The sequence below is a fragment of the Amphiprion ocellaris genome, chromosome 7 (assembly GCF_022539595.1).
Source record: "Amphiprion ocellaris isolate individual 3 ecotype Okinawa chromosome 7, ASM2253959v1, whole genome shotgun sequence".
NCBI classification, from domain to species: domain Eukaryota; kingdom Metazoa; phylum Chordata; class Actinopteri; family Pomacentridae; genus Amphiprion; species Amphiprion ocellaris.
In genome coordinates this window covers 34,275,537-34,296,830 of record NC_072772.1, presented here as the reverse complement: position 1 = coordinate 34,296,830, position 21,294 = coordinate 34,275,537, and the positions used below count along the sequence as shown (strand labels likewise).

General features: G+C 38.7%; 1 protein-coding gene across 1 annotated transcript; it reads left to right on the top strand.

Annotated features, from left to right (window-relative positions):
• Positions 1–2,135: 2,135 nt before the first annotated feature.
• On the top strand, positions 2,136–20,269 carry LOC111579408 (flotillin-2-like). Its single transcript, XM_023286692.3, has 11 exons — positions 2,136–2,330; positions 4,110–4,191; positions 6,005–6,095; positions 6,523–6,646; positions 7,452–7,570; positions 10,089–10,202; positions 10,296–10,415; positions 12,786–13,000; positions 14,545–14,728; positions 15,231–15,380; positions 18,478–20,269. Exons 1-11 carry the CDS (start codon positions 2,282–2,284, stop codon positions 18,508–18,510), a joined length of 1,281 nt encoding a protein of 426 aa, XP_023142460.1. The 5' UTR covers positions 2,136–2,281; the 3' UTR covers positions 18,511–20,269.
• The last annotated feature ends 1,025 nt before the right edge of the window (positions 20,270–21,294 follow it).

Sequence of the window (21,294 nt, the reverse complement as noted above, 5' to 3'; positions counted from 1 at the left end):
GTGGTTAAAGTTCCAGTTCTACTTGATAATATGTAAATTTTAAAAATCTTGAAATAAAATTAAAAGATGGGAAAGCAGTTAGATAAAAGTGCTAACTTCAATTCGAGGAGCTTTATATATAAAACTCTCTTCAGCGTTTACAGAGGTTCATAAATGTCAGAAAATATTAGACCTACAGAAACAAATTAATGCTTTTTAAGGCAAATTTAGTGGATAATATTACTGGTAAGAATCTTCCCAGAAATGTGCTTGCATATATTATGAAAAGGGATCAGTCTCAGAGAGTTTTGTGATTCTGTAGATGTCTTAGTGTGTTCTCCAGCTAATACTATCCTGCTTCTTTGACTGCCATCAGAGCTTACTGCGACCCTAAAACTGATTGGCAGACATGAATCGAGGCTGTTTAGCATCTTCGAATCAGTTAAAAGCGGAAGATGACTGAGAATTACTACAAAAATTTGCTTTAATTGTAATTACAGGCCTATGTTTTTCCCAAACACTTTGAAGTAGTTACTCGTGCCTTTATTTCCTCTAGGTTAGACTATTTTAGATCTATTTTAAATATGTGGCTGCAGGTCAGAGAACACCACTGTTGTCCTCCCCCCCACTGACAATAACAAATCAAGGTAATTTCACTGGCTTTAATAAACATCTTAGTTGAAGTCATTTGCTGGACAAACTGACCTAAACTTCTTTTTGGTGTTTGCTGCCCTCCAGTAGTCAGACCAGTGAACTGCAACGCAGTTTTAAAATAAAGTTAAAACAACCACAAATGAATTCACAGCATCAGTCAAGAAGTTATTGTGTTTGTGGAACTTTATATCTTTGAGGTAAGAGTGAAACCCCCAACAGGTGTAGTCAAGGTAGCCCTAAAACAAGCTTCTTCACTGGCAGTGATGGTGTAAATAACATTAGCAGGATTTACCAGGTGGTGAATTACAATTTTTATAATTCCAAAACTGATAGTCCAACTCAGTTTGTTTATTTTAGTTAATTTCAGTTCAACAGAGTTTTTATTTTTCTTTATTTTTTTAACCCCATGTATTATATTCTATTTAGCTTTCTGTTCTTTTTTAACCCCAGACTTTTATTTTATTTTATTCTACCCTGAAGCTTTTTTTAAATTTTATTTAAGTAGGTCTGACTATATTATTATTTCATTTTTCAGGAGGTTTTTGAAATTTATTTATTAATTAATTTATTTATTATTGCTTTTATTCCTTTTCTTTCATTTTTTTCCTACATATTTGTTTTATTTGTATGTCACCTGTACACTGCCATCGCCAAAATTTGCCAAGTAGCAAATTACAGTTTTTTTAACCTCAGCTTAGGTAGTTTTTTTTATTTTTATTTTTATTTAATTTCATTGCTATGGAAGCCCGTTTCCGCCACTTGAAAAAAAAAAGAAGTCACATGCTATCTCACAATTATGAGATAGTAAGTCATAATTATGACTTTGTATCTCATAATTATGACTTACTATCTCATAATTATGAGATACAAACTCATAATTATGACTTACGATCTCATAATTATGAGACAGCATGTGACTTCTTTTTTTTTTCAGTGGCGGAAACGGGCTTCCATACATTTCCACTGAGCTCTTATATTTTTCTTTATTTTCTTTCATCCCACATATTTATTTTTTATTTTACCCCAAATCCAAAGTTTTGTTTTATTTTATTTTATTCTACCCTAAAGATTTTTTTAAAAACTACATTTTCTTTTAATAGACCAGGTAATATTATTATTTCATTTTCTCTGAGCTTTTCATTATTTATTTATTATTTTATTTATTATTATTTTATTTTTTTACCTGGGGATTTTTATTTTGTTTAATTTTCTACTGGGTTTTGTTATAGGGGAAAAAATAAAATATATTTAAGATTTTTTAAAATTAAAATCTTAAATACGTTTTAAATCTTAAATATACTTATAAGGGAAAACATTTAATAAAATATAGTATATTTAATTTTTTTAAAAAAAATCTTAAATATATTTTTTTCCCTTGAGCTTTTTCTTCCTTTTTTTTTTTCTCCATTATTTTTCAGTGAGATTTAATTTTTCTTTGTTTTTAACGTCACCTGCCGTTGACAGCGGTGACGTCAGTGCGTCATCGCTGGGCGGGGCGGGGCGGGGCGGGGCGTGTTGTTGTTGTATCCTGGACGTGAAGATTCTTTAATCACCAGTCTTGGATTAAACCTCGGACAGCGCCATAATCTCCGTAAAGGATCCCGGCGGCTGCTAGTGTTCGTTGTGTCCGTTGCTATCTTCCGTCGACATGGGGAACTGTCTAACTGTGGGGCCGAACGAAGCGTTGGTGGTCTCCGGTAGGTGTTCCCCTTCACACCGCGCTAACGGAGCCAGCTAGCTGTCATGGAGACGGAGGAGCTCACTATGCTAACTAGCTGATGTCAGGTGCAAACTGTTCGACCAGACCGCGTTAATGTCGCTCTCGTGAACAGAGAGAGAGAGTTAACTAACGTCTTATAACCAGATAGCTTGTGTATAAAGCAACCAAATCAGTGCTAAAGATAGAAATCACAGCAGTTTATAACCTGCAGTGCTAGCATGTTTAGCTAGCCAGCCAGAGACGTTAGCGTTGATTTGCCTGTTATGGTTGAAACTCTTTGGTTCATCACTACAGAACTGATGCCACAGATACTTACATAAGTCCTGTTTAATGAGCATTGCTGGTTATTAGTGAGCACAGGAGGCCAACGGTGTTCCACTGAGAGGGGGCGTGTTACTGGACCTCCATCACAACATGGCAGTGAATAATAATAATAGTACAGAGGTCAGAAAAAGGAGCAGCAGAAAGTTCAAAGTTAGTGGAAATGTATTAATTTACAATATAAGAACATCATACTCTCTGAATCCAAACGTTGGATTTGGATGAACAAACAATAACTGAATATTATTGTTATAGATACATTATGAAAAGCAATGAATGGAGAGACAGATTAAATATTGTTTATTTTAATCAGTGGAGAGGAGACCGTATTAATATCAGCACTATTGAGACGATATGTGGTAAATTTAGCACAAATATTCATGACTAATATGAATGTGGAAGGTCACTGAGCAACGTACAGATGCTGCCAGACAACAACTTGAGCCACACTGACGAGGGCTGAACAGTTTATCGGAATATTACTGACGTTTCAAGTGGAATATCCAAACCACAGAACCTGCAATTATTTTGATAAAGGCCAAGTGTGTCTCAGCACACTTTTATGTATGTACCGCTGTGGTGCAACGAAGATATCCTGGCCTACAAATCATATCGTCCAGGTATTTGGGAACATACTTGCAGTAAAAGTTAAATAATTTTTTTAATTGGAAAAGAATTGCAAAAAATTACCTTCCCACTAAAATTGTGACCCATATTACAACCACATTATCTTCCAGCTGTAACACAGACTACATCAGCACCAAATGCATTTTTCAAAGACACTACTTACTCACTTTTGCTGCATTATGTTTGTACATTGGGGCTCTTATTTGACTTGTAGTCTTTTTGATTTGTTTGCTCTTAATTTTGCATAATATCAAACACGCTACACCTAACAATATATATTAATAGACTAATTAGTGCGTATGAGAGGTTTTATTCTCAATTTTTATTTGAAATCAATTTTAGATCCCTGAGAGTCTAAAATAATTCAACATCTCACAAGTAAATAGCATCTGAAGAGGTAAATGTTTCTGTCCTGGTTTAATAATCGCACAGCCCCTCAGGTTTATTACCCCAGATGGTATCTAACGCTCTGTAATGCATCATACTATCCTGCACAGTAATTCTCAGTTTATGTCTGCTTCGTTTATACATGATCTGTGTTCTGTCCTGTCGTTTAATTCACACGACCTGCTCTCGACCAACAGATCTGTTGAACTAAACCTTGCAGTGAACAAAGTAAAGTAAATATTGAATGAATCAGAGGGCTGCTCAGTGTTCAGTTAAGGATCGAGTTTATGTTCCATCCATACAACATGTCTGTGCTCCCTTTCCTGCAGTTTGATCCTAATCATGTCTGGATTCAAAGGTTTAATTCCCTGGATTACTGAACCTGAAGCCCTGTCCTAATGGAGCTGTTCTCCTCCCTCAGGTGGCTGCTGTGGTTCTGATATAAAGACCTACATCGTGGGAGGCTGGTCCTGGGCTTGGTGGCTCATCTCAGACGCCCAAAGGTGACAACACCGTAGAAACAGTGACACCAATTTGTGTTATCTGGAAATGATTTTGGCGTTTCGGTCGCTCCTTGACATGTTTTAGCTCGACCAAGCGCTGCTCATTACAGATGAGTGGATTATGGAATTAAACGCCCCTTTTGGATGAAGGGATTGACGTTTTTAAAGAGACCACAGCTGAAATGGGCCTTTGCTGTTTTGGGTTTCCCCAGAGAAGTTGCTCCCATTATCTGCAGGCAGTCAGAGAGTAATGAGGATGAAAGCTGTCCAACAGAAATCTGTCTCATATTTCCAGTTCAGATCATGTTATGTACACACATTCCCTTCCTTATTCCTCTTATCTCAGCTGTGTAGCGATAAATACGCTCTTAATTGAGCCTAAATGTCACAAGACTGATGCATTCCTTGACTTATTTTTTGACAGTAGTTGTCAGAGGACAAACATTTTATTACAGCATTTTTGTGTTTTACAGCAGTGAACTCTCCTCTCAAATGTCAGGACTGAGATTATGAAATCATGTTTTACTTTCAAGTACTTTGGTTTTATGTTGTGATGCTTTATTGTCTGTAAAATGACAGATCAACAGAGAACAACTACAAATGGACATCGCTCTTTATTCAGCTCTAGGAACAACGTGATGCATCAGTTTATAGTAAACGCACATGTTGACCTTCGTGTCGAGTTCAGCCTGACACATGACAAGTTTAGAAAACACAGCTGTGTGTGGAGTGTGTGAGGAGTCAGGAGGCCTCAGACAAAGTGCATGTCAGAGACTAAAACCAGCACAACCTGTCTGACAGACAAGCCTTTCACACAGTGTTTAGCCGAGTGTGTGGAGGTGAGAATCATGCCTCAAAAACAGATTTTAGTCAAGATTTGGACTAATAAAAATTCTTGTCCTAATGATGAGCTCTTTAGTTCAGGGAAATTGCAGTATTTACACCTGGTGTTTACCTTTACCACCTGTCTGCAATCAACTCCTTTAGAAATAATGACTTGTTAGCTTATTATTAGCTGTTTTTTTTCTTTTTCAAGTTATTTTTCTGGCCTTTGTTGGCTTTTATTGACAGTACAGCAGTGAGGGAGAGATAGGAAAGTGAGGAGGATAATAGGGAAAGACTAGCAGCAAAGGGCCATGGTCTGGATTCGAACCCATGGCTGTTGTGTCAGGGACTATAAGCCCCTGTTTGTTAATATTAGCTGCTTTTTAAATAGAATGCATTGATCTGTTCAAGCCTTTGGTATTGTTTAAAACTGTATTTAAACCATATTTTATAATACCATTCCTCAAATCAAAGTAAAGAACAGGTTGTGTATCATTCAGACAAACTAATTAAAAGTAACTTTAATCTGAAAGTCTCTTTTTTCAAAAATTTTCACACAGTTGTGCTTTAAATATTTGTTGATCATAGAATAACAGCAGACTTTCCCACACCTTTAACCATAGTCACGCTACCTAGTTTGTCTGAACGATACACACGATGTTCTTTACTTTGTTGTAGTATCATTAAGAAAATAAAGCAGTGTGACTAGAACAAAAAACACGTAAAAATACAACAAAAAAATCCTTCAAATAAAATCTTGTTAACATTAATCATACCCACTTTATATTAACATGTTGTGCATTTTTGGCACTGTTACTCTGACACACTTTCTTGACCATCTGATCATTTAGGAGCGAACAGCCAACAGTAGGAACAGAATCAATCAGACTTTTGGCACCTTGGCTGCATGCCGTGTTTAACGTATACAGATAATAAATAATGTAATATGCTGACTAAATAAGCTAATATGCTTGTGTTCCTGCTGCAGGTTAAGTCTGGAGATCATGACCCTGCAGCCTCGCTGTGAGGACGTGGAGACAGCAGAGGGTGTAGCCATCACCGTCACAGGTGTAGCTCAGGTGAGACGTCAGTAAAACATCTTCTCTGTGAGCCGTTACGTCAGACGTCATCAGTTATTAGCAGGCGTGAGTTTACTTATGTAGGATTATTTACTGACAAAATATGAAAAACTGTCGGCTCCAGAAAGCCAGAATCAGACGTCTTTGACCAGATAGTTCCTGATCTAAATAAAACCTCGCCAAGTTTAGACTCTTTTATTCGGAGAAAGCTGTGGTTCGACTACTTTTGTTGAGACGTTTAACTTTTTGATTTAATAAAGAAATGGTTTTACAGGCAGAACATATTTATGAAGTGATGCATCAAATGTATCGGTGCAGTGTTTTGAGAATGTATCACAGACCAGGTGCCGTATTCTGCTCCTGGATGTCGAGACTTTTGGTCTGTCAGCAGATGAACCGGATTCGCTCTGTTTTTGTTCTCCTTCAGGTCAAAGTCATGACTGAGCAGGACTTACTGGCTGTCGCTTGCGAGCAGTTTCTCGGTAAAACGGTGATGGAGATCAAAGCCGTGCTTCTGCAGACTTTGGAGGGACATCTGCGCTCCATTCTAGGTACAAACAACAAACACCAACCACAGCTGGCAGTTATTATCCTTCTTAATCAATCTGCTGGTTTATTTTTTTTGTGTTATCTTTTATTCTTAGCTAGTGAATTCAGGGTGACATTTTGAGTGTCTTAAACAATTAATTGATTATGAAAGTAGCTGCAGATTTTCTGTACATATTGTTATCACAAGTAAACTGAATGATTTTAGTTAGCCCTTTAGAGCCCAGCGTAGCGCTACGATTGCATATCAGTTGTTGATTGGTGATAGATTTGAAACCAGATCAAATAGATTGATCGTTCTTTTTGCCTATAAAATCTGGGGAGTTACACTAACATTTCACACATTCACCAGGTCTCAGAGCGCTTTTTCATTGCAGTGATGAGTTAATCAAAATACACAATAAAACGCACTTAACAAAAATCTTCAGAAACGAGACCACAGGATATTGTGCAACGATTTTTTTTTTTTTTAAGGTTTACCTGAAGCAATTTATTGTAGTAGTTAAGTAATAAGTCAATAAATATTATTAGAACTGGGAATATAAGGGTTATATTGGTGTAAAGCAAATGAAAATACTCCAAAAAGTTGCACTACAGTATGTAGAAATGTAAGAATATGTCCTGGTGGATTTGTCTTAAAGGGTTGAGGGTTGTACACTTCACTAAACAAAGCAAGTCAACCTGGGTGATGTTGTTTTAAATACACCAAAGAAATGTCGATCAGAATTAAACTGCACATCACAGCTGGTAAAAACAAGGCTAGCAGCTAGTTTGTGGAGATGAAACGTGGCGTTCGTTAACTGTTTGCAGGTACCTTGACTGTGGAGCAGATCTATCGGGACAGGGACCAGTTTGCTAAACTGGTGAGGGACGTAGCGGCTCCAGATGTGGGCAGGATGGGCATCGAGATTCTGAGTTTCACCATCAAGGTGGGTGGAAGGTGCCAAAAAGAACACCTGATAGTACAATTCAGCGTTGACTTATAATAATAATAATAATAATAATAATAATAATAATAATAATAATAATAATAATAATAATAACAGTAATAATAATGATCTGACCGGTGCCTGTTTATCACGTGTTAGACTAGAGGTTGATTAAACTTTATTCCGTGAAAATGTGTCTTTTTGAGAATACAGCACTTACGACAGATGTGTAGAAATATTTCAGATTAATAAACGGTTTTAGCGGCAGCCCGGTAGTTGAGTATTTCAGGTTATTACACATGAACACAAGCCGTGAATCACCAAACTGATGATTCACCGCTTGTGCCATGTGTAATAACCCAAAATACTCAACTAACAGCCAGCTGGACTCTTACTGCCTAAATAATGGCAAAATGCCCCCAAAATCTTGGAAAAATATTATTTAGAATGGAAAGCGAAAACACCTGATGTATGCTGAATATGAATATATCATAAATAAGCAATTAAAGAATGTTTATTAAGCACAGAATGCATAAAACAACCGTTAATACTTTCACCTTATTAATGTCTATAGTTCTAGTGAGAGAAACGCTACAGCTACAGTAAATCTATTGTCCTCTTCAGCTCCAGCTAATATAAAACTAATAAAAGAACAACCAAAAAGTCCGACTATAGCTGCACATATTTGCCGTCTACTTATTTTAGTGTGATTCATGAATTAGCAGTAAACAGCTTAAATTTAGACACTGCTGTAGAAGGCAGTCAAACATCAGTTAGCAGCCTCCCTGCTTTGCTTTTAGTCTGTATGTAGTTCTGTGTTTTAACTTTACTTAAACTGATCAGGTGACAGAGGCTTCACTGGATGTGTTTTTAATGCACGGTTGATGCAGTGATCTCTGCCGACTTTCACGACTCTGATAACTGACCGGCAGCAGAGTTCATTGCTGTTGATAAGCACTAATAGAAGTGTAGTGCTGGCGCAGCAGCTGGAAGCTCAAAGTCTCTTCAATTAGATGTTTTCTGTCAGATAAGATAAAATTTGGCCTTTATTAATCCCACAGTGGTGAAATTTGAAATGATGTCAAGTTCAGTCACACGTCTTCCTGGATCAAAACATCACAATCCTTCTGTCTCCTCTTTAGATGTTGTTCGTAAGAGTGCTGACGTTCCTGTTGTGTTGTTTACATTGAACGTAGCTGTCAGTGCAGTCGTCACTTCTATTTATTGATGCATTTGCTCGCCCACAGCTCAGTGCAGGTGCAGGAATCAATAAGCTGCTACCACACACACTTACAAGATGTCTGTTGTCGAAACCACACTGGACAAATTTGCACCGTCACTGAGGAGAGAAATGGGCTAAGGCAAGAACAAACAGGCTAAAAAGTGTTTAAATATGCAAGAGCCATAATTGCTCTAAACTAGGGGTGTCAAACATATGGCACCCGGGCCAAAACCGGCCTGCCAGAGGGTCCAATCCGGCCCGAGGGAGTGTAAAAATTACAGAAGATATCAACTGTAATTGTAAATTTAAAAAATTCTACACCTTGCCAGGTTGTTTTGATCATAAAATAAAATGCTGTGTTGTTTAGTAGCTCTTGATACCTCTGACTAAATGTTGTGTTCCTTTGTAGACACTCTGGGATCTGTAAGTTGTTATGTGTAAATGATAAACTGAGGCTGAATGTTGTTGAAATTGCACTTATTTTTCTTGAGAAATTTCAGTTTGTTCAAAATGTTTTGTAAAAAGACGGTTCTTCACATGTGAACAGTCTCAGAATTGTACTTTTTTGCACTAAAACAAAGGAAGCATTAGGAGTTGTGGTTATTTATAGATTATTATGCTCCGATTTTACTGGTTTGGCCCACTTGAGATCAAATTGGACTGAATGCGACCCCTGGACTACGATGAGTTTTACACCTCTGCTCTAAATGTTATCAAATATTAACACAAAATATAAGTGCAATAACAATCATACATGTGCAATAATGTGATGATGTGAAATGACTGATGATTGTTAATGTGTGGATAAAATTCAGTTGCACTCCAGAGCACTTTAGGCAATTTGTTCTTTTAGTTCTATTTCTTTTTTATTTCATTCTAGTTTTTAAATTCTTCATCCCAGTCTTTTAACTCTTTTTATACGACACCTACGGTAGGATTGCAGCATCAGTTTCATTGTACATGTACAATGACAAGAAAGACATTCTGTTCTGTTCTGTTCTGTTCTATTCTATTCTATTCTATTCTATTCTATTCTATTCTATTCTATTCTATTCTGTTCTATTCTATAATCAGAAAACATGCTCACTACAAATCAAATGAAAGGCTCCTCAGACAAACTGACGGGTTCTATTTGTGGTGACTGATTGCATCTGGTTTTATATATTCAGTTATATTTTCACTTCAGTAACTAGGAAAGATTTGCATTTTCCTCACACCAAAGTTAGATTTTGGGACATGAAATCAACCTCATGTCTCACAGCTCCCCGAACTGTCTGTGGGTTTGTCCGTTCACAGGATGTGTACGATAAACTGGATTACTTGAGCTCCCTCGGGAAGACTCAGATCGCAGCCGTCCAGAGGGATGCAGACATCGGAGTGGCCGAGGCAGAGAGGGATGCTGGGATACGGGTAAGAAGCCTCCAGCAGGACAGTTTGAAGTGGATCCTGTTGATCACAACGACCCGCCGGTCACGGCTTTGCTTCTTCTTTGTCGTCTCCTAGGAAGCAGAGTGCAAGAAGGAGATGATGGATGTCAAATTCCAGGCCGACACCAAGATGGCCGACTCCAAACGAGAGCTGGAGCTGCAGAAAGCTGCGTTCAACCAGGAAATCAACACTAAGGTGGACATGAGACGTTTCATTTTGCACTTATGCAGCCAGTTAGATGTTTTATTGTTATACTGTAGCGGCCCAACAGTTGGCTGGTTGTTATAAACTTATAGAGTTCAGTTAAACATCATCCAGACTCATGACGGCCATTAAAAACCGCATGGAGTATTGACATGTTGATCCTTTTACTCAATTACAACATCATGTTGAGTCAATCAAGAGCTAAAACGAGCACATGGGTCATTCCAGAATTGGAGGATATTTGGGCTTCAGTTACAGCTTTCTGCTACATGTTCATCAATAAACTATCAAAGGCTTGATTGGCTCAGCTTCCACATCAATGGTACCATTTTTATTCCATGTTTTATGTGTTGTTTGCTAACCCTACTCTAATCACAGTAACAGGGTTGCTAATCGATGCTAATGTGATCTTTTTCTCAGCAGTAGAAGCTAGATATTTAGCTGCTGTTACTGCTGACCAAGAGGACAAACTGACTGATGGAAAACAGTCCAAAGAATCAGTCTGATCCTGGTAATATGAGGTAGAGTGAGACATTCAATCAAGGCTGACAATTTTATGAAATATGAAAACTAGAAGAGAGGACACAGCTTTGCTCTACTCATTCTTTTAGAAAACTGATGATGTTAATTCCAGCGTTTCGTATGATTCACTGTTTTCTTCTTCTTCTACCAGCTATAAAGGTTATGCTAACAGGGTTGTTGTGGGACACACGTTCCATGTATAATAATTATTATTTAAAATGTTATATTGACGTTACGTCCCCGGAGACCAGGGGATGAGGGGAGTAACACATGTAAAGAAAATCAGGTAAAGAGGCAGGAAAACTGATCATGTAGCAGAAAAGTTATTTATTCACAAAAGCAGAAATGAAACCAAAGTCCAACACAAAGCGAGCTTCTTAATTATAAAGCTGATCCCACGATATCAAAGTCCTTGAAGCACAACACTATTTAGGTCAGGCAGAACATGAGTCACCAGCACAGCACTGCAGCAGCTGGTCTGGCCCACAGGCAACGCTTGGCTGTAAACACTCCCTGATTGTAAAGGAGCCACTCCTGCTGGGCGTAACCTGAAAAAAAAAAACACACACAACCTACCTTACCTACACACACCTTAAAATGTAACATTTGATAAAAAAAAAAAATCTTTCCACAATTATAGGAGAAAAAAATAATACCAAAAAAGGAGATTTAAATTTCATTTTAGCCGTTTTATTTGAGATTCAGTTTGGTCATCAGAGGGGTGGGATAAGAGAAAAATGGCATTTTAGGGTGAACTCCAACTCAACTCAACTTTATTATTTGTCTCTTAAAGGGCGATTTGTTCTGCAGCAGTTTACACAAGCATTCCAGTGAGCAAAACAAATTTAAAAAGTAAAAACCGCATAAAACAGTAAAAACGTGATAAAAAAGAGTAAAAACTCAATAAAAACCATAGAATAATAAAATAAATGAAGACAATAAATATCACATGAAACATCAGATTGACAAGGACACTAGCAGCAATCTTGGTCATTCATGTAGTCAAGTATAATTCAGTGCCAACAGTTGGCAGCAGCAAGACAGAATAAAGTCAAATAAAAAACAGGATAAAGTGCATCGCAGTACATGATAAAGTACAGCAGCAAAAACACAGTTTATTACCTCCTCTTCTCGACGTTTATAACTTGGCTAGAGGGAAGCACAAAGGAGAACTTGTACCTGTTTTTTATGGCCTGGGGTTCTGCCAGACGAAGGCCAGAGGGGAGCAACTGATAATCCTGGTTAAGAGGACGAGCAGCATCCATAAGAATAGACTCTGCTTTTCTCTCCAGACTTAGTTATTATTTTAAAAACATTTTCAAACATTCTTTTCTCCAAATTTTTTTAGATTTGGCCTCAGGACAAATAAATTTACACAACAACTGCATGTTTTATTATTTTGTCTATGGATTAATTGAAATTTGGTGGGTGGGATGTAAAATGTTCTCTAATTCTGGAATGACCCACATACAAAAGATATGGAACAAGGGAACAGAATTTTTACAAATAGTCACCGTGTCTGAACTGTAACACCTGAGAAGAGCAGGTTAGAATCTGTGTTACTTAAAAACACTTTATAGTGAAAGCAGTGAAGGAAATTACAGCAAATTTAAAGATGTATTTTAGTTTTATTGAATTTCTTTATTTAGCAGCAACATCTACAACAAAGCACTCCGTCTAAGCAGCTTATAAATTCTTCTCCCTCTAAGTTTAGGGCTATTTTTGTGTTTATTTAGTTTCATAAGTCTAATCTACGGAGGCGTCACAGCTCAAGAGATGCACAGCATACAGTATGTGTGTGCTTCAGAAATGTGACGGTCCGTGTGCTGGTGTTTCCAGAAAGCAGAGGCTCAGCTGGCCTACGAGCTGCAGGCAGCCAAGGAGCAGCAGAAGATCCGACTGGAGGAGATCGAGATCCAGGTAGTGCAGAGGAAGAAGGAGATCACCATCGAGGAGAAGGAGATCGACCGGACGGACAAAGAGCTCATCGCCATTGTGAAGCGGCCCGCTGAGGCCGAGGCCTACAAAATGCAGCAGCTGGCCGAGGGACACAAGTGAGTGAGAACGGCTCATTTCAAGCAGAATTCAGTGAGATTTAGCTGCTTTTTCAGCTTCTTCTTTGAGAGAACTAACAGACACAGACCACGATGCTCACTTCTCTTCAGGCTTTTGGTCTGTAGTTGACTTTTTGGAATAACAAGAAGCCTGTAACCAACATGTCTGTCAGTTGTGAGTGCTAAAGATGTGAGTAGGTGGAGCTGGAAAGTCAGTCGTTGAAACACCAGCTGAGTCAGATTTTGCATCTCTTTGGAGGCGCTTTGCTGTCCTGATCTTTACAGGGAAAGGTGTGAGTTCAGGCAAAATGTTTCCAAAGTGTTCTGCTGCAACGCAAAACATACGGAACAAGAAAAGCACTCAGAGGACACAGCACTCCACCAAGGCTGCTCATTCCCCCATATGGCATTGGTAGAAATGCAGCATTTTTTATTAGTTACTGATGATCAGAAATCACAGTAACATAGAATGTGTCCATTTAATATAGATGTACCCACAAACAAAATGACTTTGTGCTGAGCACAGGTGTGTGTTATGCATGTATACGTTATGTAGGGATATGGGATCACGTGACCTAAATATGTAGCGGGCAGCGGGAAGTGATGGGACTCAGAAACACCCCCACAATTTAATCAATTGTTCCTTGTCTCATTTCAGATGGATAAGTCCCTATAAGTCCACAGTGGTCGGTTTGTAGTAGGATCACAATCATGTGATCATCAGCAGGAAACTGATGGCTCACTTGTTGTTACAGCTATGGTGACGCTGTGCTGCTATCTGGCAATAATAGAGAAATATTTAACAGACTATAAGCTGCATCACTGCCAAAATCTAATCACTTGGTCCTTGTGTCATTTCTGACCTTCCCTGAAAATTTCATCCAAATGCATTGTTCCGTTTTTGAGTAATGTTGCAGACAGACAGACAGACAGACAGACAGACAGACAGACAGACAGACAGACAGACAGACAGACAGACAGACAGACAGACAGACAGACAGACAGACAGACAGACAGACAGACAGACAGACAGACAGACACCGATTGTCATAACTCCGCCGGTCCTTGGTGGAGTAACAAGGGAACCAATAGCTGCTGTGTCTGAACTGTAGCACATTGAGAAAAGCAGGTTAGAATCTGTGTTACTGAAAAACACTTTATAGTGAAAGCAGTGAAGGAAAACTGCAGCAAATTTAAAGATGTATTTTAGTTATTTTAGAGAATTTCTGTATTTAGCAGCAACATCTACAACAAAGCAGTCGCTACAGGCAGCTTTTAAATTCTTCTCACTCTAAGTTTAGGGCTATTTTAATGATTATTTAATTTTATTAGTCTGCTGTACAAGCTCAATAGAGACACAGCAGCACCGTCTCTGTGTGTCCTTACAGATTTATTGTCTTAAGTACAAACTATGAGGGTGGATCATGCATTTATATTAGCTTCCCCAAAGGATTTAATAAGGTCTAATCTATCTGTCATCACTCCAGCCTGCCAATTCCACATGCTGTGGTCATGAATAAACATTTATTATTTCTTCCTTTCAGGTTGAAGACGGTGCTGATAGCTCAGGCTGAGGCGGAGAAGATCAGGAAGATCGGTGAGGCGGAGGCTTCTTCCATCGAAGCCGTGGGGAAGGCGGAGGCGGAGAAGATGAGACTGAAGGCGGAGGCGTACCAGCAGTACGGAGAGGCGGCTAAGACTGCTCTGGTCCTGGAGGCTCTGCCAAAGGTAACTCAGATACTGATGATGCTCCAAGAGTTCAGTCATGCTCATACCGCTGGTTTGTTCAGAGGAAGTTTCAGTTCCAGTCGGCTTGTGCTCTCAAGCATAACATTTTATACAACATGCAGTAACATGGTTGCAGAAAGGTATTTTAGTTTTGTTTTCATGTGAATTAAAGCAGGAATTTATCATTGCTGCAACTGTTAGTTGAGAAGATTGGTACCACTCTTATATTTATCTCATAGTATCTATATTGTTTGTTAACTTTGCAAAAAGACTGGACAAAACTATCCTGGCTGGGTCTAAATGTAGTAAATCTGCCTTTATGGATCTAAATTTATGTCTTATGCTGTTGTTAAATCCCTCATAAACACCCAAAAAATCTCTATTTTACATTTTCAAGCAGAAACTTTCAGTACAGGTATTTTTCTTTAATGTAGTGTAATGACTCACATGATAAGGTAATATGAAAGATTTAGCTTATTTCTAACACTTGGTGTGTTTGCAGATCGCTGCTAAAGTGGCAGCACCTTTATCCAGAACCAATGAGATCGTCATTCTCAGCGGGGAGCAGAACCGAGTGACTGGAGAGGTGAACCGCCTGCTGGCTGAACTTCCTGTGTCTGTCAACGCTCTCACTGGAGTGGATTTGACAAAGGTAATCTTCTTCATAACATCCATTTATAAGAGTCTAAATGTATTACTTGGGTTGCTAAGCGTCAAATTAATAAAAAAAAGTTTTCCGTGATGTGATTTTCAGTTCTTGCACTTTGATGAGGTTGGGAGACATCTGACTGAGATATCGTGTCTTTTAGTTACTGACCTGTTTTCTGTCAAGCATTTGATTAAGACAAGTTGACTGGATGCTCCAGTGGTTAGGGTGCTTACCACATGGATGCAAGTTAGGGCTGAACAGTTAATAGACATAATTAATTGCAGTCACCAAATGGTGAAGGCTACAGTTTAGGATGGACAATAAACAGTCAATGGTTTTATAAATTCATACCATCCTTATTGTGCTCCATCACATTTAAAATGTTTACAGTGACTACAATAACCTGCTGCTGTCTAAAAAACTCAACATCAACATCTGTCAGAAAAACTGCAGTGAGATATTTTCCCCAGATCACTCAGTCTGAGTGTAAATGCTGTGAGCAGAAAGTCGTCAGATTGATTCCTGTCTGGGAACTATTCTCTGCATTCCTCTACTCTGTCCTCATATTTCCTGTTTCTCTCCAACGTTACTGTGACATTAGTCTGACTAACCGGACGGCGGATGCAGATACAAGCTGCCGCTCATTTCAGGCAGCTTTGTGCTTCCTGCTGCTATCTGTGTGATACTGTTTTCTGCACGATGGAAACAACAACAACAGCAACAGCATGTTTTGCAGAGGATTTGCATCGTGCAGTAAGGCAGCTCTGCTAGTTTTTAATGACAGAATTCATCTCCCTGCATTCAAATATTCCTCCACAACTATTTTGACTAAACACCAAAGCTGCGTCCTTCGTTTAGCCCCGCCCACAACGACTGTGATTGGTTTAAAGAAACACAAACAGGCCAGAGTGTTTTTCCCTACAGCAGAATGATAATGAGGAACAGCCAAACCATAATGATCTCCATGCTAACTGATGCTGCGGAGCTAGATCTCCATGGTAACTGATGCTGCAGAGCTAGATCTCCATGGTAACTGATGCTGCAGAGCTAGATCTCCATGGTAACATAGGCTGTGGAACCAGATCTCCATGGTAACTGATGCTGCGGAGCTAGATCTCCATGGTAACTGATGCTGTTGAGCTAGATCTCCATGGTAACTAATTCTGTGAAGCTAGATCTCCATGGTAACTGATGCTGTTAAGCTAGATCTCCATGGTAACTAATTCTGTAGAGCTAGATCTCCATGGTAGCTGATGCAGTGCAATTAGATCTCCATGGTAACTGATGCTGTGGAGCTAAATCTCCATGGTAACTGATGCTGTGGAGCTAAATCTCCATGGTAACTGATGCTGTGGAGCTAAATCTCCATGGTAACTGATGCTGTGGAGCTAAATCTCCATGGTAACTGATGCTGTGGAGCTAAATCTCCATGGTAACTAATGCTGTGAGCTAGATCTCCATGGTAACTGATGCTGTGGAGCTAAATCTCCATGGTAGCTGATGCTGTGGAGCTAAATCTCCGTGGTAACTGATGCTGTGGAGCTAGATCTCCATGGTAACTGATGCTGTGGAGCTAAATCTCCATGGTAACTGATGCTGTGGAGCTAGACCTCCATGGTAACTGATGCTGTGGAGCTAAATCTCCATGGTAACTAATGCTGTGAGCTAGATCTCCATGGTAACTGAGGCTGTGGAGCTAAATCTCCATGGTAGCTGATGCTGTGGAGCTAAATCTCCATGGTAACTGATGCTGTGGAGCTAGATCTCCAGGGTAACTGATGCTGTGGAGCTAAATCTCCATGGTAACTGATGCTGTGGAGCTAAATCTCCATGGTAACTGATGTTGTGGAGGTAGATCTCCATGGTAACTGATGCTGTGGAGCTAAATCTCCATGGTAACTGATGCTGTGGAGCTAGATCTCCATGGTAACTGATGCTGTGGAGCTAAATCTCCATGGTAACTGATGCTGTGGAGCTTAATCTCCATGGTAACTGATGCTGTGGAGCTAAATCTCCATGGTAACTGATGCTGTGGAGCTAAATCTCCATGGTAACTGATGCTGTGGAGCTAGATCTCCATGGTTAACTGATGCTGTGGAGCTAACTCTCCATGGTAACTGATGCTGTGGAGCTAGGTCTCCAGGGTAACTGATGCTGTGGAGCTAAATCTCCATGGTAACTGATGCTGTGGAGCTAAATCTCCATGGTAACTGACGCTGTTAAGCTAAATCTCCATGGTAACTGATGCTGTGGAGCTAAATCTCCATGGTAACTGATGCTGTGGAGCTAAATCTCCATGGTAACTGATGCTGTGGAGCTAGATCTTTATGGTAACTGATGCTGTGGAGCTAGATCTTTATGGTAACTGATGTTGTGGAGCTATATCTCCATGGTACCATACACTGTGGAACCAGATCTCCATGGTGACTGATGCTGTGGAGCAGGTCGTGTTCAGAGTTCCAGATTTAAATCGGTTGTAGGAAGCGTTTCCGTTTAATTAAATCGTTTCCTGACAATTTTATTTATGAGCGATACAGATTCTCAGCTGACGGAATATGCTTTATCTGTAAACCTGTTGACTTATACGTTGCTACAACCATTGATTGAAGTCGTGTAGTTACGGTATCACACACTGGATGCATCGCATTGCCATGGGAACCGACATGTATTTAGTTGGAGAAATCACATCAATATGTTTTTTTTTATTTGGTCCGTGTAGTCTGCGAGTACTGCAGCTGACAGAAAAGAGTAGAAAATTTGTTAATGTATTACACAGAATATTAAACATCAATTTCACTTTGATTTGGCCACAAGTTAAAGTGATTTCCTTCATTACGGGACAGTGTCAGACTGCTCTGTAAATGTAATATAAAACCTAAAAACAGTGAAGTGTCTCTTTAAGTGGGGCCTCAGTAATCTTGAGAGTCTGTTTCATGCTGGATTTTAACTTTGTGTTTCCAATTTGAGCATAAAAGAAGCTGAAACCAGCCATCTATCTGCCTGGAAAACCAGTGAAACAGAAAAATGTGGGTCATGGAAGTGCTCCATCTTATTTATGAGTCTCAGTGCCAGGCTGCATAATCTGTCCTTTCTCCGACAGCTCCCTTTGCTGCAGAAGATGTCCAGTTCCTAAGCCTGAAAACCGAAGACTCCACATGACTCCAGTCTCTGTTGTATGCACTCTCATAGACTGCCTTTACTACACTTGAAGATTTTTGTTGTTTTATACGTATACTCTGTATATGAAGTGAATTTTGGAAACCTCTGGTGCCTTACTTTATACAGGACCAGAAAATCTGCATGCACTGCTGCTCATTCAATGTTTGTTTTTTTGTTTTTTTTTTTTAGTGTGATCATGGGAATAATTTGTGTTTTATTTCTTGTATTTTTCTGGCTTGTTTGTATGAAATACCACTGAGGAGGAGACTGTTGTGATTTACAACCTGCTGATTCTCACCCAGGTTATATTGACTTTATTTATACTGTGACCTTCTGTGGTTATTATACACTGGAGTTCTGCTTTTTCATACAACAAGAACGTTGTTGTCACTTTTTGCACTATGTGTTGCAGGCCTTTTGTTAAGTTAAATACCTCTTAATTGTTAGACAGACACATCAGAATCCTTTGTGCGGTACACGTTGTATTTTTACCAATCAAACATCACTTTATGTCTCTGTAGTTGATTTTCATTGTAACAAAGGTGCTCTAAATTGTGAAAGAAGCCCCTGTCATTGTGTAAATCTCAACCTTAAACTTTTCATACTCTTTTTTTTTGTCTTCCCCTCTAAAAAGACTTTTTATCCTCCACAAACTGTTGATATCAAGCATGAAGCATTTTTATTTTATATTTATATGCTAACAGGAGAACGGGTAGCAAAGTTCTGATCTTGTGCTGATGTGGTTAGCTTGTAATGTGGTTCTTTAATATATTTAGTGTGGATTTTAATATAAAATATTCATAGTTTGGGCCTTTATTAAGAGTGGAAAAAATTGGTTGTGTTAAAAAAGAGAAAAAAAATCACAGGAAATTGTAAAAATAACTGGCTTAGCGCTGTAAGAAATATGTTCATACTGTGGAAAATAATTAATGTGAATAGATTTAATAGATTTTGAAAATGAAGGGTCAAACAGCGATGCCAAATAGAATAGACTGTCTGTTGATTTTTACCGTATCAGAAGGAAGAACTGAGGTTACCTGCATCTGAACCACTGTTTAATTCAACACTACAATGACCTGTAGACGCTAAGCCATGTTCAACAGTGTGTCAGCAAACCAAACTTTTTAGGGAAACACACTTTCAGTTCCATGTTTGTATATATCTGCACTGATTAGTTTTATTAACTGTGACATCAGATATACGGTGATGTTTTAGGAGAGTACTTTAACTTATACAGTAATGTTATATCTATTTTAAACAGTGATATTGCTGTTTGTAATTGTCACGATGCTTTGTAGTTTCGGGGTCAAATCCAGCGCTACGGGACACAGAATCCGTCCGAAAGGAGCCGTAGATTATCGAGTTGAGCAGGTTGACCTCCGCCATGAAACATATTTCCATCCACTTCCATAAAAACATCCTCTCAATACTGTACAGAGCTGCACTCACCCGCTACACATCTGGACTGACAGTGATGAAAGTTTTTGGTAGTTTGACTGAACAGTCACTCTGAATTTACTGACAGGATTTACAGACGACTGTTATTATAACTGCTGTTAATGTTTGTTTCTGCGTGTCTCAGTCACTTGTCCTCATTCTCTGTACACCGTTCGTCTCAAATGGCCATGAGTTCCTGTATGCTCTTGCTGCATGTCATCCATCTGTATGCAGAATAATCTGCTCACTAATGCTGAACTAATTGTCATTCTAATAAATCAAATTGCCATAATTTATTCTCTCTTTTTTTGCCATTTCTTATCCTGCAAGTTAGTGATCATGAATTACAGTCAGGTCATCGATATTTGGAGACAGTTTTCAGCATTTTGTCTCTGTACACAACCACAATGGATTTAACATGAAACAATCAAGGTGTGCTTTAAGTGCAGACTTTCAGCTTTAATTTGAGGTTATTTACATCCAAATCAGATGAAGGATGGAGGAATTACATCACATTTTATATGATGATTATTATGTAAATATTATTGGATCTGACTGTATATCCAGCAGGATCAGATGAACAACTTTAGAATAAATATTCACATCCTTTTCTTCAGTATCAACACAGAAATGTGAAAAATAAAAACTTAAACTGAAGATGTAGTTAAAGTACTGCAATAAAATACATGGTTTGGCTGTATTATTATTAACAGTGAAAGAATCCTCATCTCGAAAGTAAAGCTAAGCCTATGAAGTACAAAGTTCAATATTATCCTCTGAAATGTGGTGGAGTGGAAGTACAAAGCAGTATAAAATGAAAATACTCAAAGTACAAGTACCCCAAATTTGCTCTAAAGTTCTAATTGTGAGTAAATATGATGAGTCTCTTTCCACTGCAGCTGTTAGCGTCTCAGCTCTTCTTTTGTGAGGGTTTAATCCTAATTATAAATTATATCTGTAAATTTTAATTTATGTCCCCTGAAGAAAGTTCAAAAGTATACCTACCAGCAACTTTACAGTTATCGGTAGGTGTACTCTGGAACTTTCTACAGGGAAGGTTCTCCTTTCTTGCTTCCAGTCTTTAAGTTTAGTCTCGCTTAGTCTCAATAGGTAAATATACCACAAAAAAACAGAAAATCTCCACAAAAAGATGTAAGATGTCCACAAACATACAAAATCCTCATCAAAAGAGTCAAAATTACCACAAAACGCCACCTGGTTCTTCATGTCCAGTAACTTTATAAATGATCAGAGTTCTACCTCTACAGAGTTCCAGGTCCTGGACCCCTGTAGAAAGTTAGATATGCTTGTTCCTTGAAGT

What these genes read in the sequence shown, in the direction of transcription:
- LOC111579408 (XM_023286692.3), top strand. Translation starts at nt 2,282, where the DNA reads ATGGGGAACTGTCTAACTGTGGGGCCGAACGAAGCGTTGGTGGTCTCC. An exon ending in TTCTGAGTTTCACCATCAAG is followed by an intron (nt 7,571 to 10,088) that starts GTGGGTGGAAGG and finishes GTCCGTTCACAG; the next exon opens with GATGTGTACGATAAACTGGA. An exon ending in CTGGAGTGGATTTGACAAAG is followed by an intron (nt 15,381 to 18,477) that starts GTAATCTTCTTC and finishes TTTCTCCGACAG; the next exon opens with CTCCCTTTGCTGCAGAAGAT.